At 45.0% G+C, this 17,075-nt stretch overlaps 3 protein-coding genes across 4 annotated transcripts; 1 reads left to right on the plus strand and 2 right to left on the minus strand.

Annotated features, from left to right (window-relative positions):
* Positions 1-447: 447 nt before the first annotated feature.
* LOC117194136 (CCHC-type zinc finger protein CG3800) lies at positions 448-2,441 on the minus strand. The gene is made up of 2 exons (XM_033398794.1): positions 2,321-2,441; positions 448-2,265 (listed from the first exon to the last, which is right to left on the minus strand). The coding sequence occupies exon 2, from the start codon at positions 2,259-2,261 to the stop codon at positions 1,782-1,784; it is 480 nt and encodes a 159-aa protein (XP_033254685.1). The 5' UTR covers positions 2,262-2,265; positions 2,321-2,441; the 3' UTR covers positions 448-1,781.
* Positions 2,442-3,066: 625 nt separating this feature from the next.
* Positions 3,067-4,042, plus strand: LOC117194135 (PRADC1-like protein). The gene is made up of 2 exons (XM_033398793.1): positions 3,067-3,449; positions 3,522-4,042. The coding sequence occupies exons 1-2, from the start codon at positions 3,151-3,153 to the stop codon at positions 3,814-3,816; spliced, it is 594 nt and encodes a 197-aa protein (XP_033254684.1). The 5' UTR covers positions 3,067-3,150; the 3' UTR covers positions 3,817-4,042.
* Positions 4,027-5,782, minus strand: LOC108158607. Of its 2 annotated transcripts, none has more exons than XM_017291081.2 (4): positions 5,666-5,782; positions 5,373-5,426; positions 5,151-5,308; positions 4,027-5,099 (listed from the first exon to the last, which is right to left on the minus strand). In XM_017291081.2, exons 1-4 carry the CDS (start codon positions 5,765-5,767, stop codon positions 4,085-4,087), a joined length of 1,329 nt encoding a protein of 442 aa, XP_017146570.2. In that variant the 5' UTR covers positions 5,768-5,782; the 3' UTR covers positions 4,027-4,084. The 2 variants fall into 2 exon arrangements, with proteins under 2 accessions (XP_017146570.2, XP_017146569.2); XM_017291080.2 differs by having other exon boundaries at positions 5,373-5,542; positions 5,666-5,752.
* Between the last annotated feature and the right edge of the window lie 11,293 nt (positions 5,783-17,075).

Below are 17,075 nucleotides of genomic sequence, written 5' to 3' on the forward strand. Positions count from 1 at the left end.
ACTTTGCTTCGAGGTATTCATTTAATGTGTGTATGTATGTATGTATGTACGTTTACTTGCGTGCAAGTGTGTGCGTGTACCTGTACATAAAATGCACAAGGAAAAGGCGCAAAAGAAAGCAGAAAACACACACTCGAAGACAATGGCAGATTTTTGCCGGGCAGGCAGGCACACTCCCTCTTCCTCCAAAAGCTGAGTCAGAGATCGGGCAGGGCAGACAGAGCCCCCATCAGCTGCCCGTGCCATGTGATCGCTCACAGCTGCAACTTTACCGGCACCTCACCAAAAACTGGTTGCCCACGAAACAAAGAAAAGAGCAGAAGAGCAACGAAAGAGATCACAAGAGAACCGGTGATCAGAGATCGGCTCCCGCCCGGCCCCAACAATTTGCTAAAAAGAAAAAACAGATAAAGTATAAATGAGCAAAGACGGACACATGGCATGGGATTTTTTTTTTGACTCAAATCAGCAGCTCCAGCATTTTAATTTACAATTAAAAAACAATCACAGTGATATTTGAATTTTCATTTTCTTCATCGTAGGTTTCGCATCTCTCCTCGTAGGTGTCTCGTTACAACTGAAAATGTATTACAACTGGGGCTCTGTTCTGTGTTCTTCTCATCTGTTCGTCGTCTACATATCTCCTCCAGTGTCTCTTTCTACCATCGCTGATGTGCTCCCTGCTCTTGTGTCTTCTGTTCTTGTTTGCTGCCCCTCCGGCTTAGCTAGCTCCGCTTGTACCCCGCTCGAGATCGTGCCGGGCGAGTTTCGTCTTGCTTGGGGATTGGTTTGGTGATTCTCTGGTGGTGGTGTGGATGGTTATGGGTGCTGGTGGTGGTGGTAAAGGTAGGTTGGTAGGCAGACTGTTTGGGTATACTATATCATCATCATCATGTGTATAATAATTCCTATAGCTCGCCGGCAGCAGCTGGATGGAGTAGTAACGTGGTCTCTTCGCTTGCTTCTTTGCTTTTGTTTTTTATACTTTTTATTTACTTTTTTCTTCTGGTGTGGAACTCCTAATAGGATCGCTATATAGTATTTTTAAGGTATTTATATATTCTTATATAGTTTTCATTCCATTCGTTATAATGTAATTAGTAAATTCAAACACTTTTTCGCAGCATAATCATACATAATTATAATAAAGTTGTTGGTTGTTGGTTTTTCTTGTTGTTTGGGGTTTAGTCTCATCTTACAAATTGGGTCGCATCGACGTCGTCGTCTTCTTCTCTTGTTCTTCTTCATCATCATCGTCTGCTTGGCTGCACAGCTGCCGTTGCTATCGTCGTCTCCGCCGTCTCTCACCCCGCGTCACCTGTGCTCTCCTTCCTTTCTCGATCCGATCCTCTTCTTCTGCTTCAGCTCCTCGTTTTCGTTCATCTTATTCGGCTGGGTGGTTCTTCTTCTACTTTCTCAAAAGTTTCTTCTTCATATTTTGGAACGTTGGCACCGCGCTGCAGGCTCAGCTTTTGGAATCAGAGATGCAAGAGTGGTTGTTGGTTGATTCTTAGATAGATGATGGTTAGATTAAGGTGCCAATATCGTAGGTGTGAGTGTGTTTGGGTGCGATGGGAGTATGTGTAGTTTTGTGTGTTTGGGTTGGTGGTAGTGTTGGTTGGGGGTTGATCTTGACTTGGGTGCTGCTGTCGCTTGTTGTTGTTGGGTGGCTTTGTGAATGTTGTAGCAAATTGATTTTTCATTTTTGTAATTTTTTTTCGTGTTTAAATTTTCTTCTTCTTCGTTGATTTTCAATTTGAAGCGCGGTACTGGGTCTGCTCCTAGTTCCGTCCGCCCTTCTCATCGCACTCGCGTCTCAGATGTCCGCTCTTGCCGCAGCCATAGCAAGTCTTCGATGTCTCCGGGCAGTTCTTGGAGATGTGTCCAGTGCGGTTGCACTTGTAGCACGACACATTGGCCGGGCCGCGCTCGTTAACGGCCTCGGGACAGTTGCGGACCCAGTGGCCAGTCTTGTTGCACCGGTAGCAGGTCGGGTTGTCGGCCTGGGTGCAGTCCTTCGAGATGTGGCCAATGCCGTTGCAGCGGTAGCACCGCTCAGCCTCCTCAGGGCAGGCACGTGCAAAGTGCCCAAATTGGTTGCATTTGTAGCACTTCTCGCGGTTGCGGCGCATACCGCCGCCATCGCCGCCACGCATACCACCACCTGGTCCGCCGCCTCCTGGCCCACCGCCTCCGAGACTGCAGTCCCGGGCAAAGTGGCCCGGCCGGTTACACTTGTAGCACGTGGCAGACATCGACATTGTACTGGATTGGAACTTGGTTAATTGTACAAGTAAAACACTTCTGGTCTTTAACACACGTTGCCTGCTCGAGGACTACAAACTGCTTGCGTTAAATGCGAAAAACCACAGGGTCCGGCCAATTTCCTCGCCGTATTTTCGACGCCAAAAATTAAAATGGCTACCACAGAGCTAGTACAATGGCATCGACGGCACAAGTATCGAGTACGAAAAAACCAATCAGAGTTGCTTTGAAACGCAAAAATTGCAACACTGAAAGTCCACGCGGTTGGCTCTGCAAACACTGGTTCGAGGTGCTCTCACTTCGGGATGAAATCGACAACTGAAAAAATTTTAAACTCTGTGGTAGAAACTGACAGTTACGTTTCCGGCAAATGTATCTGTGCTTTTTCAAATCTAATTTTTTCAGCTATCAATTGACCTTCTTGACGATAATACTATTGACCATGTTAACCCTGATTCCAATGACCCAATTTAACCTTGCGAATTGTTGCTTCCAGCCCAATGTGTCCATGCCAATTTGTTATCGACTGTTACATTAAGGGCACGCCAAGCCAACCGGCTTGTGTTAAAAAAGTGATAAAAACCAGGAATAGAATATTACACAACAACATAATAAGCAATAAGTACATAGTTAAATTACAATTTTTATTTATGCTGTGTTAATTCGGCCACTAAAATCGATACCAGCATCGAGTACTTCAGTTCGTGCAATACCGACCGTGAAAATACTCGATACTCGATATTTTGGCGTTGTCAAAATCGCCGCTGTTCATACTAATACATCGGTTCGGCTGTGTGTGCAATCGATAGTTTTGTAGTGAAATAATGAGAATTGGTTTGTTTTTGCAACAAACATTTTCTGTGAAGTTATGCGTGTGTGTCCAAAATGTTGATTGTTTGGTTAGTGATTGCTTCCATCTTGAGCATCCGATGCATCCGAGCCACCACCACGATTTCGATTCCCATTACAACCCAGGACATAATTGCGGGTGACGTGTTTTTTGAAATCATATCGCCGCAAGACCTAGAATACACCTACAGACTACGGCCAGCAAAGGATTTCGGCCTTACCTTCTCGGAGAAGTTCGAAGGCGTCCCTCTGGTGCTGACTGATCCCCCAGGCGCCTGCCAGAAGCTGCGCAACACACGTGATCTTCATGGAAGTATCGCTCTCATGGACAGGGGGTAAGCGGATGGAATTGATAAGATTTGACCACAGTTTTATCTAACAAAATTCAATGTGCGTGGCACTTACAGAGAGTGCTCCTTCCTCAGCAAGACCCTGCAGGCGGAGATGGCCGGGGCCGTGGGCGCCATCATCACCGAGTACAATCCGAATTCACCAGAATTCGACCACCACATCGAGATGATCCACGACAACTCCAATAGAGATGCTTCAATACCCGCGGGCTTCCTGCTGGGGAAGAACGGCGTGATCATACGGTCCACGCTGCAGCGACTGAAGCGGGTGCATGCCCTCATAAATATACCAGTAAACCTGACCTTTACCCCGCCATCGAAAATCAATCACCCGCCGTGGCTCGGATGGTGACTAGACCCTGAATGACGCTGGGAGGATCCGGCAGAGGCATACCCGATCGATCTAAAAACTAAGTGCATACTTAGTCAGTACTGAAGCAGCGATAGTAACGAAAACTGAGACTAAGCTTATTGTTTTTCCATAAGTAGCTAAATCGTAACTAGAGGCAAAACCAAATCGTAAATTGTAAATAAATTGCCGAGAGGCAGACAAGTCGGAAAGTTTTAAGCTAGACAAATACCATAAATCTTTATTAAATGTAGGCGTAGATGTATTTAGATTAGATCTTGCCCAGGGTCGTGAGATTCAGGCACATGCCAAGTGTGAGTATCACTATGACGACGACAAGGATGGCGAAGCATAGGTAGTTCGGTTGGATGGGCATGCGGAAGAGCTTGGCGGACATGTCCAGCGACGAGGCAAAGAGCAGGGTCGAGTTGAGATCTTCTGCGGAGGTATTGTGGTAGACAAATGGACGCACTCTGATCTGGTGGCCATTGGCCTGGGCGATCTGGCAGACGCGAGTCACCGAGGAGGCCACGAAGAAGGGCAGCAGGCCGAGGAACAGCCACAGCATAACATTGACGATGTTCAGCAGGACCAGCTGCAATGCACAGAAGTGAAAATCAAAGTCCTTAAACAGATAGACCATACCGGCGAAAGCATAGGACAGATTCATCACAATCAGGAAGCACACGGGAACGGACACGTGCTGGTTAAGACGATCCAGGAGCTTGCGGAACTCCAGCACCTGCCGCATCCAGTCCAGCGAATCGATGGAGTGCATCAGTAGTTTGTGCGACAACGACTCCAGGTGAACCTTCAGCAAGTAGCACTCGATATAGTAGTTACTCAATATGAGTATCTCCACCAGGTCCTGCAGCAGTATGGTGCACAGCAATCCAGTGCGCAGGCACAGCTCCCAGTCGCTCAGGGCGTCGGCTATCCAGGCCACCTTGATGATCTGAGCTGGCTGCATGACCACCACAGCGCAAGCGTAGGCAAAGAGCAGCATGAGTAGGGCCGGGGCCAGTCCCAAATACAGCCAAAGCATCCGGCACAGTCTCTTGGGCTTGGCGGACATCAGGAACACCCGTTCGATGAGGTTCTGCAGCTGCTCGTGGTCGATCACCTTGCACACCAACACAGCAGACACAAAGGCCAGCAGGTGGAAGACACTCGGCACCACATATCCAAAGAGCAGCTCGCTGATGGTGTTTGGTGGGGCGATACCGCTATCCGTGCTGTTGTTAATGGGTCTTATATCCCTATAGCTAGTAAAACCGCGATCGCCTCTGGAAAAAAGCAGGATTAATTTGTGCACGCTTCGGTATTCAATTGCTCACCTGTAGCCACAGATGTAGCGTAGGGTATAGCCCATCAGGAGGATGAAGAGCACCATCAGCGCCTGGACATAGCTGCAGCAGGCCCTGACATTGCCCATGTCTGTCGAGATGGGGTTGAGCCCAACCAGCTTCAAGATAGTGACATAGGGACGCAGAAACTGTGGAAGAATGAAAGATTAACACACGATCGTCTGGTTGGTTAACTGATGTTGATGGCATCACCTTTCGCTTGCAATAGTCCAGCAGGGCGGATGTCGGCTCGTGTTCCCCGGGCTGCTGCAGGTCATCGTTGGGATTCCCGTTGAGACGATTGATGAAACAGAAAGAACTGTCCGCATTATTGCGATACATGACAGACGGACAAAGGGAGAGTATCACATACAACGGTAACACTAACAATAACAATATCAGTAACAAGAGATTAATGCACAAACACTCATAACGCGGGGAGGGTGTGGTGTGTGTTGTATAGAGAGATGATCGCCGCCACTACTGAGAGCAGCCCCAACACTTACGAGCTCGTCGTGCAGCCAGGATGAAGCGACTGAGGTAGCGCGACTGCTCCAAAGCTCCTCCTCTGTTATGGCTGCTGCTGGTGTGCTCGTCGGCGTCGTCATCAATTGCAACTGTAACGGTAAATTGAATAAATTGAAACTCGAGCCCCAAACGGCACGGTACGGTACAGACGCACACGCGCACACACACAAACACCCCAAAGGGGAGAGACGAAGAGAGAGAAACAGTAATAATCATAAACGAGATGATAAAAAAACGAAGCTTTCCTGCCCCCAAGCTCTCTTCGAGCTTTGTGTGTTCTCGCCAGCGTTCTCCTCCCACCCACCCCCCACCTACACCCCCTTATCAATCAGTTTTATCTCGGGGCCCAACGGCTCCACCCTGCTCCAGTCTGCTGGGCACCTGTTACAGTTTAGATAGGAATCAGCCCTGTTATAGGCGAGCACTATCTACCGGTCACTATATTTGCATATATGTACACGAGTATGTTGCTCGGTTCCATATCAAATATGTAGGTACATATGTAATTCCTATGTGATACTACATATATTTGTACGTAAGACTGATCTGTTCTAGATCTGTGTCTAGACTCTACAGTGAGGGTTTTCCTTTGTTACGCTTTCGCCGGATCGTGTTGGCGTGTTCGTTATATCGCGCTTTTGCTTTCCAACATCTGGGAAGGGAGAAAGATGCTGATTATGCTATTGTTTTCGCAGGCGTGTCGTGTTATCTAAAGAGAGTGTGACGTACATACTAAAAGTGCAGTGAGAGAGAGAGAGAGAGAGTGCGTCAGGGGTCTCTCAGCTCTCTCCCTTGCGATTGAATGATAACTTCGAGAATCTGGAAGCTATAGGAATTGCAAGAATATTGGGAGAATGAATTATTGTGAAAAGTGAATTAATATTGCAGACTATTTGTTTTCAATGATAGAAATATGATCGGAGAATGTGTTAGCTATACATAATTGTTTCTCATAGTTATCCATTATAATTCTCTAATTCTCTAATTAATTAACTCAAAATTGATCATTATGCTACCAATTTGACAAACAAAAAATACGTATGCTGGTGTGTGAGTTTTCTGAAAGCTGTGTAATCACTCCATTGTTTCCATAAAAATTCCATTCATTATTTGCAAGCTGTTAGAACACACAATTAATTAAAAAGAAGAAAGTGTTCGTTTATCAATCCAATCATACATATATAGTAACCAGCGATACTGAAAACGATTTGGAAACACCTGCGATCTGTGTAAACACTAGACTGATCTTTTCTAAATCACTTTCAAGACGATTTATTGGCAGAACGCACACCTGGGTGATAAAATATATAGAGAACATGTCGGAAACAGCTTCAGAATGTTCTCATGTTAAATGGTAAGTACTGCATACTGTTCTCTCTCATACTCGATGGTGTTCCCATGTGAGTAATCTACTGTTCTTTGTGAGCTTTCTTTGGGTAAACACCATGTGGTTCCTCATCTCTTAACAGTTCGATGTCGTGTAAGTGAAACTTTGAGTCGCTTTATCTTTTATTCCTCTTCCTTACCCTTCACCCATCTTTCCATCCACATTGTCACCTCTCTCCCTCTTTATTGGTATTAAAGTTTCGAAATTTACGTCGAAAGTATTCGACGCAGTCCAGTTTCAGTACCTGTACCAGTGCCAGTAGCAGTGCCATGACCAAGCCACAGTCTCGCCGCATAGAGAAGCCGCAGGTTCAGTTCAGTTCCAATGGCCGATGCTGACGTTGACGATGATATGTTCGAGGTTTTAAGCGGGATGTCCAGATACGAGTATACGAGTACGTACATATCGGGTCTTGTCTGTATGTAATTTCCTGCTGACCTCTGGTACCCCTCTGGTACTACATACATATACATGTTTCCCCCCGTGGGGACGCTCTTGTAAGTTAGCAGCGTTGTCAAATAATTCTGATTTGTGTTGTTGGGATGCTAATAAAAGCTGAACCGTTATCGTCCTGGTGCTCCCTCGTCAACCTGACAGCCTCCCCCTGACCAACAACGATCCCCGGACAGTATCTTCTCCTCTCTAACATGCAACCCATTTCTCTAACTAAGCGAGTGGAGTAGTTTTTGTTTAAAAATCAAATCAAATATTACGAGAAAATGTCGAATGTGGTCGAATGCATAGGAAATTTTATTCCAGCCACAGCCGCAAAAACGCAAGTGTTGACTCAGCAGCAGCAGGAGAACGCAGGAGGAGCATACAAATCCAGGACACTGGCCATTGGGACACGCATGAATGGAGTGCTTTCACACTTCAAGCAATATTGATCAAGGCTGGAGGTCAAGTCTTAGAGTAGTTGAGAATTAAAGAGAGCCGCTACAGATTTTAGTAGATGAATAGACAGATTGATTGAGTTCAATCATGCATTCATTTAGCTGTTTTGACTTCGATATCTACTTCGACACCACCATTTATTACCCCAATGGCAATTCGTTTTCTGCTTTAAAGTCTTCGTTTTGCAGCCATGGCACCCGCCCCGCAGTGTCAACAAGGAGATCAGAGATTGTGGGACGTGTCAAGTGTCCGAAATTCAATTAGACTTCATTAGCATTAGCAGCCGGTGGCAGTTAGTTCTTCTTCATGCTGGTGCCCCCTCTGTCGCACCACAACCATATCTCTTACTCCTACTCCTTCTTCTCTTGTGGTTTTGTCTCTGTATGTGCGTGTACAGATTGAAACGGTTGGAGATTAGCATTAATGAGATCATTAAAATGCGCTTACGTCTGTGTGGGTTGGTGGGTCAATGCCAAAGTACAGAGAGAGAGAGACAGAGAGAGCGTCTGAGGTCCACCTGGTTGAGACTCCGAGGAGGGTCACGGACTTCCTCCTTTCGCTCGTAGCCCACAAATGGCCTTCGTCGTTTGCACTCCTGTCCCACGAATGTGTCACGGCTGTTGGTTCGTGTCTCCGCTGGGCGGTCCAAAAATTTTCATAATTATTTCGACATCTTTTGGCCGTTGTACTGCATGCTCATGTCTCCCCCATCCAGTTCCTTAGCTGTCCTCAAAATAGTTTTCTCTCTGCTCTACAAATTGCTCATTACATTTAGTATGATGAGGCAGAACGGGATGGAAATGGAGGTGGAGCTAATGGCTCTACCATTTGTATGCACTGTCCTACAGAATGCGCGCTCGGATGACGACGGAACAATATTAATAGATTTCTTGCATTTGATTGGGAGAAGGGTTGGCCGTAATGCGCTTTTCACTTTTCATTTAATTTTTATTAGCTATCCCTAGTTTTCTCTTTTACTTAATTTTCATTGTCCTCTCAATATTTCCATTCTAGCCATATATTACCTAGTAGTGCAGTGGTCGCTTGCACTTATTTCACATTCAGTTAAGTTAATTGGACTGTCATATACGTGGGTACCTTGTAATAGCGATACGCTATCATAACGAGCTGATCTTATTGTAGCGACCAGAGGAGCACGCGCTGGTTCCGGCTTCTATTTGTCGTCGGCAAGGGGGGGGTGAGGATTTACCACTGTGCTACCTGCTCGCATTGGATACATATAATAATATTGATTTCGCGTGCTGTTTTCCTCCCTAACACATGATCGATCGGACTGGCCATACAGAAAAGAAACTACCAAGAGTGACAAGCTATGCACACATAGAGGTTGCTCTGCAAAGAAAACAGAACATGCTGAAGTACGGGTTGTGCTGCTGAGTAGCTGTAGGTGTAGCGGCGTTTTGCCCACCCTACCTTGACCATCTGGGCCGCAAAGCCATATTAGTGGCCGATGATCCCTAAATCCCCCAGACTCACTTCATTTCCATAATCCACTCGGCATGGCGCCCTAAAATAATTTAGTTCAGTATCGATTTCATTTTAAAACTTATTTATTACTTGACACAGGGGCATTTCCCTACTCTACTTAAACTCCCAATTGACTCAATAACTATTTTAGCGAACAACAGGATTCGAGAATATTCCAGGTTGGAAATTAAAATAATACTAATAATAATTAAAATAGAAGAATTATAACTAAATAGAAAAAAAAGAATTAAATGTGTATATAATAAAAAAACAGTATATGTATATAGGAGGTAGCCGCTAAACTGGCATACAAATTTAACAGAGCATTTATGACAACAACAAAAAAACCCATGGTTACTGTTCTTGCTATCTCTTCCGGCATGTGGATCTGCCCAACTGTTTCACCTCTCCCCCTCTTTCTTTCCTATACCTCTCCTTCTCTCACGCTCATGCATGCAATTTATTTAGAGTAAAGCAATATTCTTTCACTTACGTGCCATCCATCTCCAAAAGCGCTTTTGTCGAAGACGATCCGCTTGCTATAATTGCTGTAAATGTAATTTTATTGGGAGAGCACAACAACAAAAAGAGAAAAGAAGAGAAAGAACAAGGCGCGCAGAGGCTTTCGGGGGACTGCTTTTTTTCTTTGCTTTTGAGCATTGATATTGTATTTCTATTCCCTTATGCCTTTCTTTTCTTTGGGCTCCACATAGGGCTAGCCCTTACGGTTTAAGGGAAAAGAAAAGCAAGACTGAATTAACGGCGCTACACTGCCGAAAGGGGAGCAAGGTATTTGTATTCGTACTCACTAAGACCTTGCCTATTGGCTCATGGGTATAATTTTGATCTGGGTTTTTATTTCCTCTACTTTTTTTTCACTAAGCCAGGTCGGCCGAGGGCAAGATATTTACGCAAAAAAACTTGGGGGCCAAAAAAAAATGTTCAATATTCCGCTTTTAGTTTCGCAGCTTCCCGGCGCCGACGATGCTGCTGATGCACTGAGTCGGACCCACAGCTGGAGCGGCGGACTCTCTGCCTTGCGCTTCTCTGCGCCAGCGGCGAATTCGATCGGTTCTTGTGCTTTTTTTTTTTTTCGGGAGCGCAGTCTCTTCTCTTCCCTTTCTATGGCCAGCTGGTTGTGGCTGCGGCCGGCTCGGTCATCGATCCCAATTATCTTTTTCCGCTATTCTCCCTTGGAAATCTGCTTGGCACAACGTGCCAATTCTGTAATACAAGAAAACCCATGTTCCATTTAACACTACCTAGCGACACCTAAACCCCAATGTCCAACTTACCGCTATGTGGCGATTGACACTCTTGTTATATTAACTTGCAAATGGCCGTCCGAAACAAAAAAAAGAGACCACTTTCGGATGCCTTGCCTCCGGCGTGGGGTCAGAATGGAACGCCCCCTTACTGGGGTGGCAAATTTCTTTTCGATTTCTTTATGGTATAATTTGAAAGCAACACGATTCTTTTGTTTGTCTTTTTTTCTTTGATTTAGCACTGGCGCGAGGTTTAGTTATGTTTTTCCGCTAATATTTCCTCTTTCCACCACAAACACTACCTTCTGAAGTGGGGCCCAAAATCGAAAAGAGCGACCGTAGCTGGACTTGCATTCACGAACCCTCCTAACAGCGAAAGTGCCAACCACCATTTCCCTCGAGTTAACATAACCGCGGCCGACTCTCTCCCGAGTCCGACCGTCTGCCCAAAAAGTACCCGTCGATCACGAGCAATAGGGGCGCTAAACGCAATTACGATATTCCCTGGATTTAAAATTTTTGATTAGTTTTTTTTTTTTTCCGTTCTTTTATTTTTGTTGTTGTTGTAGTAATATTTTTGTAGCTGGTTCAAGCGTCACTACAAATTCCCCCCTACCAAAATCACACTTTGGGGGAACCACACCAAAAGTGGGATCCTCGCTTGAACGGCTATTAAAAGAGAAGTTATTGTTTTAAATCCTTGGCGTGAAACTTCCCTATTAATTTACCCTGCAGATCTTCCACCTCATAGTAGCAATTTCCTAGCTTCTGTCGTATCCGACTTTTTATAAACGCTGGTGCTAGTTTAGCGCTAAAGCCCTTCGCGAAATTGCTTTGCTGGAAATTTCGCCGATATATCTCCTGGCCTACAACAAATGACACCTGCCGACTGCGCAAATTGTATGTTCTTTCATTCCTAGCGTGTTGTGCGTGCATCGTATCCTTTGCCTTATGTCTGATGAGGTCAAACGAATCCTCTTTACCAAACTGTACAGTGCGATCTTCCAGCATCTGTAAATTTCTTAACAGCCTGTAGCTGGCTCCATCGACAATCATGTGCTGGCCAAAAGCGAGGCGATAAGGAGTCGTATTTATGGCTGAATGGACCGAGGAACGCAGCGCACAGCAAATGTTACTGAGCTGCTCATCCCAATTCTTTTGATCAGGGCGGACATATGATTTCATTGCAGCTATCACCGATCGGTTTACTCGTTCTGATGCGTTTGCCTGCGGAGCGTAAACAGCAGTATACCTGTGCACAATATGATATTTCCCTAGCAGCGCATTAAACACCTCCGACCTGAACTGTACACCATTATCCGAAACAATTGTTTCAGGAACCCCAAAACAATGGAACAAATCTTCTTCCAGATACCGTGCCACGACATCCGCAGTAAACTTTTTTACTGGCTTTAAGAAAGGAAACTTCGACAAGTGATCAACCACAATAAAAATCCCTATATGCCCAGAACGACTTCGGGGATACGGCCCCAGGAAATCGACAAACAGTTTCTGGAAAAACCTATCCGATGTACCAATGTTCCCTAAAGGCGGTCGAAGGGTATGATTGGGATGCTTTGTGATCTTGCATACATGGCAATTATTTATATATGTCCTTACGTCGGACACCAAATTCGGCCAATAGTAGAAACGCCTAAGTTTTTCTAATGTTTTGTTTATCCCACAGTGAGCTGATAGCTGGTTTTCGTGAGCGTCTTTTAAGGTTTCCTCGACTAATCCTCGTGGTATCCAAAGCTTCCAACATAAATCGTCAGCTACCTTGTCTCCCGCCGCGTGCTCGGCGCGTCGGTATATATACCCCTCTACGATTTCCAAATCTGGAGTCTTGGACGCGTTTTCAACGAGTTTGTCTCTTAGGGCTACATACTCCGGCGACCTAAATTCTTCTGACTGAAGGTCAACAATGCTGGACAAAACTAATGCCGATAAGTCTTCGGTATTTGTGCGCGAAAGAGCGTCTGGGACTACGTTTTGGCTACCTTTTCTATGCTGGATTTTAAACGGGAACCCCTGAAGTTTTAAGGACCATCTAGCTAACCGTGAACTGAGATCAGACTGGGTCATTAGCCATTTTAAAGATGCATGGTCTGTTATGATGATGAACTCCTGCCCTTCGATGTAAGCCCTAAACTTCTTAACCGCCAAAACTGCTGCCAAACACTCTTTTTCGGTCACTGTGTAATTCCGTTGGCATTTATTTAGCTTCCGTGACATGAAAGCCACAGGTACTTCATCCTTGTCCTCATTGGTCTGCATCAACACAGCCCCCACGCCTGAGTCACTTGCATCACAATGTATGCTAAATGGTATATTGAAATTCGGGCTATGCAAAACTGGGGCTGCGCTCATACGTTCCTTTAATAATTCGAACGACTTTTGTGCTTCTTCGCTCCAAACAAAGCTACGCTTTTGCTTTAGAGTATCTGTTAAAGGGGCGGCCAATGCAGCATAGTTCCGGATGAACTTATGATACCATCCAGTTAAGCCAAGGAAACGTCGAACTTGCTTAATTGAACGAGGTACTGGAAAATCGGTAACAGCTGCTATTTTGTCTGGATCGGTATTAATCGTGCCATTACCAATTACGTGACCTAAATATTTGACCTCCTTTATACAAAAATGACTCTTTTCAACATTTAGGGTTAAATTTGCTATTTTAAATTGAGTAGCTAGAATTCCTAATACCTCCAGATGCCGCTCAAATGTGTCAGACACGATCAAGAGGTCATCAAGGTAGATGAAAACTTCATTTCGGAGATTTGCGGGGATAACCTTATCCATGAGCCTTGACATGGTCTGAGGTGAGTTAGTTAGCCCAAATGGCATCACGGTGAACTGATAAAGAGGCCTCCCGGGAACAGTAAACGCCGTTTTATCTCGCGATTTCTTATCGAGCGGTATCTGCCAAAATGCGTCTTTTAGATCCAAGCTTGTAATGAACTCGGCCTTGGGCAATCTCGCCAAAATACCATCGATAAGCGGCATAGGGTATGCGTCCTTTACTGTAGAGTCGTTGAGTTTCCTGCTATCGATGCATAGTCGAACTTTGCCAGGTTTGCGCACTAATACTACTGGTGAGGACCAACTACTATTTGATTCTTCGATTACCCCCAGCTTAAGCATTCGATCCAATTCATTGTACATCAGCTTCTCTATAGCAGGTGAAACTGGATAGTGACGCTGCTTGATTGGTTTTGCGTCAGCTATATCAATCGAATGCGTTATCAAGGTGGTGCGTCCTAAACCTTTGATAGCAAAGGAGGGAAACAGAAGAATGGCAGCTGCTAGTGTTTTTTGTTGATGTACAGTTAATGACCTACTTAAGGGATCGCTCACTGACAAAACCGATAGTTGCTCACTTAAAAGAGAAACTGGAAGCAAGTTAAACGCCTTCCAAAAATCTATACCCAAATAAAGGTCTCCCGATAAAGATGGGACTACGAAAAAGGTTATCTTCTTGGATTCGCCTCGATAGCTAACCTCTGTCGTCAGTCGACCAATAATATCCTGCGATTTTCCATCGGCCGTCTTCACCGTGGCCGATAAACGCTTATATTCCGTTTTCTCCATTACGTCTTTCGCCAGATGACCGCCAATACAGCACACGGACGCACCGGTGTCCAAAAGGCCGACTACCGTGTTACCCAGTAGAGTGACTTGGGCATATGGGCGGAAGTCATGGAGTTTCCCAATTACTGTCTCTAATAGCATATTGCGTTCGGCCCTAGTTTGACGGTTGAAGGCGATCCTACGCAATCGCGAACGAGTGCTACTTTTGCCGGGAGTGGAATAATTAATGGATTGCTGTAAGTCAGGGTGATATGACGCGGCCGGTAATAAGTTATGTAGCAATTTTGGAGTCTCATCTAATCTGTATTCGTCCCCCTCGAGACAACTTGTTTGCGTGCACTTTTCGGTTGTGCACGCGCTGCTAAGTTTTTTGTGGCATTCGAGCTGCAACGGCGGCAGTTTGGCTTATACGTGTCAGCCAATCCACAACCAAAGCAGAAGACTCGCCGTTCTGCTAGACACTCCTGATAACGGTGGCCCTTCGCCCCGCAATTCCAACAGGAAGCTTCAATGGCAGCTACCTCTACCTCTTCAATATCAGAACTATCGGATTCGGAAATGTGGTCTGTTTGATGTCCCAACGCACTAATGTTGCGATATTTGGGTTTCGGTATCGCCACTGAAGGTTTGTAGACTGTCCGCATAAAAATTTCGCGTGTTCGCACCAGATGTCTTAACTGAGCAATGGTGGAAGCTGGCTCATATAATATTTCTCGCTGAACCTCAGTAAGAAGATTTGCTCTTAGAGTCTCTAACAAAGATTGCTCCGACATGGGCTGTGTGAGCCGATCTGCCAAAGAGGCGATCACACTGTAAAAATCATCGAACGACTCATTTACGAGCTGTTTACGATCTTCGATTTCCGTCCGGATTATGCGATCCGTGCGTGAATCTTTGAATTGACCCCTTAACGCTACACATAAGTCATGCCAGCGAATTTGGGACACACTTTTGTGGTATCTCCAATACCACTCACTAGCCTTACCCTCAAATAAATTGTTCGAGTTTCGGGCTACTAGTTCGAAGTTCCCATTCATCGTTTGGTGGGTTAAGGCTTCGATTCTATAAATGAAGTCATCTATAGACATAGAATCCTTGCCATTGAATCTCAGCTTCCAATTTGCCATTATTTGACTTATACGATCCGGACGTACCTCACCCGGCAGTGGCGCCTGACTAAAGATTTGACCATAATCCCGTGTCTGATCCGAAGCTGCCTGCGAGTGTGAATTGGGCAATAAAGGCTGTATATTATGCTGCTCAACGTGTGTCCCTGATGACAACTGTTCTATACGGATTGGGGACCTCTCTCTAGAGGAAGCTGTCGAAGCTGCTTGTAAACCTGTACTAATAGCTTGGGAAAGTTTTTCTGTTAGTTGTGCCATTGCTGCACTCATGGCTAGAGTTTGCTTTGCCATTTCTGCTGAAATTGTGCCTGCCATCACCGTGTACAAAACATCACTTGCCGCTCTATTGCTCGTAGTCGGCGTGGAAGCATCTAAATTCTCCTGATCTGGTGGAGGGTCAGGCATGGTTGCAGTTTCGACTGGTTTGGTTTTCGATCTAGTAGTCAGTGAGTGAGAAATAGACGGTGCTCTTTGGTTCGAAGTTGTGGGACGTTCAATGTCTTTTAGGTTAATCAATTTTTCAGGGCTTCGTTTAACCGGCATTGCTCTTGACTCGCTTAATTAAATTAATTTTGTATAACGCAAAAAAAAATTGTATAAAAGAAGGAATTTGTATAAACTGTTTGGTTGCCATGCTATCGTTTCATATGGTTGTGACGGTCTTAATCAGCTGTTCTAATGTGAGCTTGTCAATATAGTACAGATTAGAATAGAAAACGAAAAGAGTACACGATAAAATATTATTTTCCGCCAGTGGCGGCTACGCTGTAACTCACTAAGCTCCAGCAAACAATATTAGGAAGTATACATAAGTGAAAACACAAAGGAAGCAAAGAAGGAAGGGAGATATGTTACATAGGAGTGAACTTTCCTGAGAAGGTATCACGATTCCAAAGGCAACTGATAGGTATGATTGTCCTCAAGCAAGGTAAACGGGATGGCCGTAGGTCATGACTCCACGTGTAACCAATAAGCAACGCCTACTATGCAGTATGAACAATCCACCCAAGGATTCTAATGACTTTATACTATTAAATTTTGGAGTTATAACCATTTAAAGTTATAACGCTTCCAGAAACTCTCCATAAAGCACATGAGTTAACTGTTTTAGTGGAGTCCAGGTAGTAAAGCAATTTTAAGCTTTAGCTATCTCCATAGAGCTCTAACCATTAACAGAACAAGGAACCGAGAACCAATCGAACAAGTGTTAGGAACTATATTATCAGATGTAATTGATAAGAATGAAGACTATCGGTTGGGGTCAGCCAGGATGGCTGCTTCGGGCCCCACGTTGGGCGCCAAATAAGATTATAATATATCTATAAGTTAGAACTGTAGCATACAACGTATAGCGATACGCTATCATAACGAGCTGATCTTATTGTAGCGACCAGAGGAGCACGCGCTGGTTCCGGCTTCTATTTGTCGTCGGCAAGGGGGGGTGAGGATTTACCACTGTGCTACCTGCTCGCATTGGATACATATAATAATATTGATTTCGCGTGCTGTTTTCCTCCCTAACACATGATCGATCGGACTGGCCATACAGAAAAGAAACTACCAAGAGTGACAAGCTATGCACACATAGAGGTTGCTCTGCAAAGAAAACAGAACATGCTGAAGTACGGGTTGTGCT

The sequence above is a fragment of the Drosophila miranda genome (assembly GCF_003369915.1).
Source record: "Drosophila miranda strain MSH22 chromosome Y unlocalized genomic scaffold, D.miranda_PacBio2.1 Contig_Y2_pilon, whole genome shotgun sequence".
Lineage (NCBI taxonomy): Eukaryota > Metazoa > Arthropoda > Insecta > Diptera > Drosophilidae > Drosophila > Drosophila miranda.